The 7,434-nt window shown below is 47.3% G+C and overlaps 1 protein-coding gene across 2 annotated transcripts; it reads right to left on the bottom strand.

The window, feature by feature from the left end:
* Positions 1 to 409: 409 nt before the first annotated feature.
* Positions 410 to 7,157, bottom strand: ZBTB25 (zinc finger and BTB domain containing 25). 2 transcript variants are annotated; one of them, XM_038765590.1, is made up of 2 exons: positions 6,970 to 7,157; positions 410 to 1,816 (listed from the first exon to the last, which is right to left on the bottom strand). In XM_038765590.1, exons 1-2 carry the CDS (start codon positions 7,140 to 7,142, stop codon positions 673 to 675), a joined length of 1,317 nt encoding a protein of 438 aa, XP_038621518.1. In that variant the 5' UTR covers positions 7,143 to 7,157; the 3' UTR covers positions 410 to 672. The 2 variants fall into 2 exon arrangements, with proteins under 2 accessions (XP_038621518.1, XP_038621519.1); XM_038765591.1 differs by having other exon boundaries at positions 410 to 1,790; positions 6,970 to 7,021.
* Between the last annotated feature and the right edge of the window lie 277 nt (positions 7,158 to 7,434).

Below are 7,434 nucleotides of genomic sequence, written 5' to 3'. Positions count from 1 at the left end.
TGTCATTTTCTGAGCTCCAGTAAAGAGATTCTATTATACCTTTCTATCCACTTCAATTTCAGCTTGGCAAATTCTACTGATCCTACCCTACACCCGTTCTGGGCAGTTCCCAACCTTCTATCCACCAACTCAACCTTTCAGGATTTTTGCCGAGTTCAAAAAAACTGTTTGATTTCACAAATAGAAAGTAGAGAAGCAGCGTGGCTCAGTGGAAAGAGCCCGGGCTTGGGAGTCAGAGGTCATGGGTTCAAATCCCGGCCCCGCCAATTGTCGGCTGTGTGACTTTGGGCAGGTCACTTCGCTTCTCCGGGCCTCATCTGCAAAATGGGGATGAAGACTGTGAGCCTCAAGTGGGACAATCTGATCACCTTGTACCCTCCCCAGCGCTTAGAACAGTGCATTGCACACAGTAAGCGCTTAACAAATGCCATCATTATTATTATTATTATTATCTTGCAGCTCGTATGTTGTTACAGCATGAAGAAAGTGTGTTTTTTACAGCTGAATCTCACGGACGAAGCTTGTCGGTAGACTAGCGACTAAAATTCCAGCAGGTGGGAGGAAGAGTTCGCTCCACTCCATGAGTGAAAAAATGAATGAGGTATAAAAAGGCTGGCTAGGCTGACGTTTTTCTGAACGAAAGATGGAACGGCAGTTCTGAGGGGAGAGTAGCTACTCTACAAGGATAGTGTCCACGTTTTCTTGCGTGAGATCCGACTCCAAAGCACAGGGCGAATCTAAGTGGTCCTGAGGCAGGCCGAAACTTTTGTGCGGCCCGTCGGCCCAGCTGTCACGGTAAGGCTGAGACCTCTGGGCCAGTGCGTTGCCGAACCTTGGGCAGCGGCTATACTTGTACGGTTGCCCTTTGTGAGCATACATGTGCTCCAGCAGCTGGCTCTTCCGCAGGAACGCGTGACCGCAGACGCCGCAGCTGATTTTCCTTTTCCGCGAGAAAGAAAAGTTGCAGTTCAACTCCACGGGCTCGGTGTCTTTGGAGATCAGGGACAACTGACCGATCTGCAGAGGCTCGAGGCTGTTGTCGCAGCCGCCGGGCTGGGCCGGCCCTCGCTCGTTCTCTTTCAGGATGAAGGTGCCGAGCCTCCGGCCTTCCAGGGCCTCCCCGGAGTCGGCGCCCGGACGGTGGGCGTCCCCGAGGTCGTTGCTTTCCAGGATGGAGGCCGGGACGCCGAACGGGAGGGACCCGGACACGTGAGTGTGCAGATGTTCTCGTAAGCGGTTGCGAGAGTCAAAGTGTTCCCCGCAGTACTGGCACAGGGGCCTCCTGGCGCTGCTCTCCGCGGAAGCGGGCCCCGTCATCTCGGAGGAGGACGACGGGTGATTCGGGGAGACCACGGACTCGGCGTCACACCTCTCCTGCTTTACCGACACCGAGGTTATCGGGAGCTCTTCGGGCGGCGGGGCCGCGGGACGGGGGATCGGCTGGCCCGGGGTGCCGTCGTCCAGCCCAATGGCGAGAGACAGCTGCAACTGGTGGTGATCGCCCGGGGCTGCGGTTCTGGGAGCGCTCTTGCCGGAGGGGTTCTCTTTCGCCTCCAGGCCTTCCTTCACTGTTGCTTTCTGGGCGGTGGAGATCTGAATCCCATACAGGTTTGACGACTGTACGGTCTCCGGCGAAAGCGCCTGGTTCACTTCAGTCGCCAGGTGAGAAAGGTAGTCCGCGTGGAGGAATTTAATCCCTTCCTCCAAGCGGCCGTGGTCCACGCTCTGCTTCGGCCCTCTCCCCGTGTACATGATGTGCAGCAGGTAGCTGAATATGTCGGGCTGGATGTCTGTGGGTTGAATTTTTATGCATTCACTGAGGAAAACACAAGCGAGAGACCCACGCAAAATGAAACGCATCTTTCCAAAAAAAAAAAAAAAAACCCAAAAACATTCCCTTCTCTTCTCGTTGCCCGTCTGAAAATAGGTGATTTTGGTTTTGGCTTTAGCCTGTTTCTTTCCCACAATCCCAGAATGAGGAGACGCTTTAAAATGGTGAAATGGGGAAAACTATCAAGTGTTCAGGAACACATTTCACTTGCTGGCTCTATGGCCCAGCAGCTATTTTTCACATAATGAATCTGTGGAAATAATTTTCTCTATGACAGTGCATCCTCAGGTCTTTTTTTTTTTTTAATGTTTCTTTAAGCACTTACTTTGTGCCAGGCACTGTATTAAAGTACTGGGGTAGATACAATCTAATTAGGTCGGGCACAGTCCCTGCCCCGTGGTCTTAATTCCCATTTTTATAGCTGAGGTAACTGAGGCACAGAGAAGTTAAGTGACTTGCCCAGGGTCACACAGCAGACACGTGTCAAGAGCTGGGATTAGAACTTAGCCCCGTGCTCTATCCACTAGGCCACACTGCTGCTCTTCTGATGGTTTGAGAGGTCTTCCCCATTGGCAGTGCTTCTTCATGCCTGCCTGGTTGCTTGAAAATAAAAAAACCCCAGGGTCCCATGGGCTGGAGCTGTGGGCTAAAAAAGTCCAACATACTATTTGCCACTCAGGAGGACATGCTGATATCCGGGTTGCAGAGGGGATCAAATCCCGTCTGCATGGTGCAAATGGTAATTTACCCCGGGCAATAAGGGCTAAGACTACACTTTTCGGAAGACCGTTTTGATGAAAAAAATAAGTCTATCCCTCACACCCACAACTCAGCATGTCAGGAAGTGTTCTTCGCTATGAGGCAGCTTGCGTAGAAATGTGCCTCTGCCTTCCCAATTGGTCTTGAAACAGTGGCCTGGAACTAATTTGGGAGCCCTTCTGAGCTGGGCTAGAACTATTCCTATATCCCAGTTGGTTCCGTAATTCCGGCTCTGTCGCTTGTCTGCTGGGTGACCTTGGGCAAGTCACTTGGCTTCCCTATGCCTCACTTTCCTCATGTGCAGAATGGGGATTTGATAACCGTTCCCCCTCCTACTTAGACTGTGAGCCCCATGTGGGACCTGATTATTTTGTACCTACCCCAGTGATCGGTACAGTGCTTGACACATAGTAAGCACTTAACAAATACCACTATTAGTATTATTATTGTGAAAACACTATGTTGAGCAAAAGACCGCTAAATGAAGTACAGTGTCTCGGAGGAGACCGTGTAAAGTGCATTAATACATCCCTGAGATCCAAAAGTGGACAAAAACAATTTCAATACCACTTTTAAAGACATGATATAATTACACGATCCAAGAAATAGCAATGTCAATATGTACCAAGATTCTAAAAATGATTTTGTGCGGGTACATATGCAAATACAGTTTAGGCATGCCCCAGGATACGTATATAAGTTTCTCGAAAATGAGAGGGTATTGCGAACCGTGATATTACACAAGGACATGAGTGTAATTTGTTCGTTTTCTGGACCAGAGTCAACTCCGACGTGCCTTTAGATCACTCCTGGACATCCCCCATCTCTCGTCCCATCTTCTGCCACTATTCATAAACTTTCTGGTTCCCGGTATATCCCAAATCCGGCCCCCTCCCTTGGAACGTATCTCCCCCCCCTCCCCACCCACTTTTTCTTTTTAAAGCAGGGACTCCTTTGGTCCCCATTTAAGCCATGTATCCCTACTGCCACTTCTAGCAAGAAAGGGGACGTGAAAATATTGAGAGGATTCCAGTCGAAACCCCAACCGCCAGATACTCCTGATTCGCACGCTTGCCGAGCCGCAGTTCGGTTTGACCCTGGCACATTCCCTCTTGCCATTTGGTTCTAAGATCCCCCTTGGAAGCAGCTGTCTCCTTCTGTGAGCCGTCTGGCCGGTTTCCTAGATGGGCATTAGCCCAGGGGGCATTTCCAGCTGGGATGAGGCCTTAATTGCCCCACCCCACAGCTGTAGTCCATGAGCAGGGAGCTGAACAGGTTTCTCTCCCTTTGGCCAAAGGCGACACGGACTCACGGTGGGACAGAAGAGCATTCTGAGCCTTCCATGCCTAACCCAGTGGGTGCTGCCTCCCTCTCAAGCTCCTGCTGAAATGGAGGACCTGGCTTTGTGAGTTACTGATCTGAAAGTGACAAAGATCTTGATTCTAATCCTGGCTCTGCCCCTTAATAATAATAATAATGATGGCATTTATTAAGCCCTAACTACGTGCAAAGCACAGGTTACAAGGTGATCGGGTTGTCTCACGAGGCCCAGAGAAGTTAAGCGACCGGCCCCAAGTCACACAGCTGACAGTTGGCGGAGCCAGGATTTGAACCCATGACCTCTGACTCCAAAGCCTGGGCTTTTTCCACTGAGCCACGCTGCTGGTCTGCTGTGTGACCCTGGGTAAGTCACCTCACTTCTCTGGGCCTAGGTTACCTCGTCTGTAAAATGGGGATGAAGACTGTGAATCCCTTGCGAGACATGGGCTGTGTCCAACCTGATCATTTTGCATCTACCCCAGAGCTTAGCACAGTGCCTAGCACATAATAAGCATCATCATCATCAATTGTATTTATTGAGCGCTTACTGTGTGCAGAGCACTGCACTAAGCGCTTGGGAAGTCCAAGTTGGCAACATATAGAGACAGTCCCTACCCAACAGTGGGCTCACAGTCTAAAAGGGGGAGACAGAGAACAAAACCAAACATACTAACAAAATAAAATAAATAGAATAGATAGGTACAAGGAAACTAAATAGAGTAATAAATCATCATCATCATCATCAATCGTATTTATTGAGCGCTTACTGTGTGCAGAGCACTGCACTAAGCGCTTGGGAAGTTCAAGTTGGCAACATATAGAGACGGTTCCTACCCAACAGTGGGCTCACAGTCTAAAAGGGGGAGACAGAGAACAAAACCAAACATACTAACAAAATAAAATAAATAGAATAGATAGGTACAAGTAAAATATAAATAGAGTAATAAATATGCACAAACATATATACATACTAACAAAATAAAATACATAGAATAGATAGGTACAAGTAAAATAAACAAATAACTAGAGTAATAAATACGCACAAACATATATACATCTATACAGGTGCTGTGGGGAAGGGAAGGAGGGTAGACGGGGGTATTATTATTATCACAAAGGGCCCCGCGGCCCAACAAATACCACACATGCACAAAAAAAAGACAAGGAGGATACAGGGAAAGGGGAGGAAGGGGTGGGGAGGGAACTGTCTTCCCTGCTGAGGTTTCCATAATGCTGGGCGGCTGTGTTAATAATCACTGCCCAGCAGATCTCTGGATTTTATGCATTGCGGTTCTTCAAAACTGGGGGATAAACCTGCACTTAAAAGTGTTCTTTTACATCATGTTCTGCAAAAAGGCACCCTATGTTAACAAAGGGAAGCAGTGTGGCCTTGTGAATAGAGCACGGCCCGGGGTTCTAAATCCCAGCTTCTCCACTTGTGTACTGTGTGACTTTGTGAAGTCACTTAACTTCTCTGTGCTTCAGTTATCTGTAAAATGCAGATTAAGGCTGTGAGCCCCATGTGGGACGGGGACTGTGCCCAACCTGATGATCTTCACATAGTAAGCGCTTAATAAATGCCATCATTATTATTATTATTATCTTGCTTCTACCCATGGCAATTACAATGACTTGCACATAGTAATTGCTTAATAAATACCATTAAAAAAACCTGCCATTATCTACTAAGAATAGATGTCATTATTATGAAGCTAAAATTAATGAAAAAGAGCAGTGTTGCCCACTGGAAAGAGCACGGGCCTGGGATTCAAAGGATCTGGATTCTAATCCCAGCTCCCACGTACCTGCTGTGTGACCTTGGGCAAGTCACTTATCTTCCCTGTGCCTCAGTTACCTCGTATGTAAAATGGGGATTAAGACTGTGAGTCCTATATGGGTCAGGGACTGTGTCCAACCTCAGCGGTTAGTTCAGCGTTTGGCACATAGGAAGCGGTTTACAAACGCCTAAAAAAATGGGCTTTAGGTTTATCTAAGTACTTCAGAGAGACAGGAAGGGAAGTGTTCAAACCAAGGTACACTTTATCTCTAATGGTGATGTAAAGGAATCCCGACAATGAAATTCCTCTGGGAAAGAGCACTAAAGGAGGACTCAATCCTTGGTATTTACTGAGCGCTTTATTAAGTGTTTGGGAGAGTACAATACAACCTAATGGGAAAACACATTCCCGGCCCACAAGGAGCTTGGCGTGGCGGAAAGAGCGGGGACACGGACATCAGAGGACCTGAGTCCTAATCCCAGCTCTCACTTGCCTGCTGGGTGATTTTAGGCAAATCGCGTAACATCTTGGTGCCTCAGTTTCCTCATCCGAAAAATAGGAATTACGTATCTGTTCTCCTTCCCAGTTGGACGTGAGGGACTGTGTCCGACCTTATTATCTTGTATCTCCCCCAGTGCTTGGCACATAGCACTTTATAAACATTACAATTATTATTACGGGTAAGAACTTTGTAACAGGGTATCCATTAAAACTGTGAAAAGACTTAGGATTTTCAACACCTGCTGCTACCCAAGTTCCGAGGAACAAATCAGAAACCTCGTGGTGTAGTGTCATCCAGAGGAAAGAACACTGCTCTACAGAATGAAAATTGTGGTATAATAATAATAACAGTGATAGCATTTATTAAGCGCTTACTATGTGTAAAGCACTGTTCTAAGCACTGGGGAGGTTACAAAGTGATCAGGTTGTCCCACGGGGGCTCACAATCTTAATCCCCAGTTTACAGGTGAGGTAACAGGCCCAGAGAAGTTAAGTGGCTTGCCCAAGGTCACACAGCTGACAATTGGCGAAGCGGGGATTTGAACCCATGACCTCTGATTCCAAAGCGTGTGCTTTCTAGTCCTGGGTAATGTCCTCTGATGTCATCTTGACCGAGTCCCTTAAGTGCTCTGAATTTCATTATTTCCACTTTACTAATGGGGATATGAATAGCTCCAATCTCATTAGGGTGTCAGCAGAACACAAGAGTTGGTGACCTGAAGTATTTTAAGCTAGGAGAGTCTTAAAAATTCCTCTGGTTTAGGAAAGACGGGTCCATACCTTGTCTGGTGAATAAATATCATCTTGAAGTAGTTGGAAAAAGCGGCCAGCACTGCTCTGTGGGCCTTGAAATAAACATCTCCAATGGCGACAGTGCAATCACAAAGAAAACCAAATTCGCGCTGCATATTCAGCTGCTGGAGAAGAACAAGACTGTGGCTAGAGGTGTCCATTGTGGTGCTACAAGACAAAAAGAACTCGATAAAGCTTAACTTCAAGTTTAAAGCCATACCAGTTTATCTTCCTGCTACATTCAGAGGAGCAAATGATTTTGCAAGGGGTTTCCCCCCACCAAAATAAAGTTTTAACCCTGTTCAATAACTTCTAAATTCCTCCAATGGGAATCTAATATACTCTTCATGCTGTCAAATTAATCTGATGTGACCAAATGGATCTGAACTGTTCAAACCTTGAGAGATTTCTCTATCAAACCGAGAAGCAGTGTGGCTCGGTGGAAAGAGCATG

The sequence above is a fragment of the Tachyglossus aculeatus genome, chromosome 23 (genome assembly GCF_015852505.1).
Source record: "Tachyglossus aculeatus isolate mTacAcu1 chromosome 23, mTacAcu1.pri, whole genome shotgun sequence".
Classification (NCBI taxonomy): Eukaryota; Metazoa; Chordata; class Mammalia; order Monotremata; family Tachyglossidae; genus Tachyglossus; species Tachyglossus aculeatus.
Note: the sequence above shows the minus strand (reverse complement) of the source record. Positions and strands in the feature narration are given on the sequence as shown.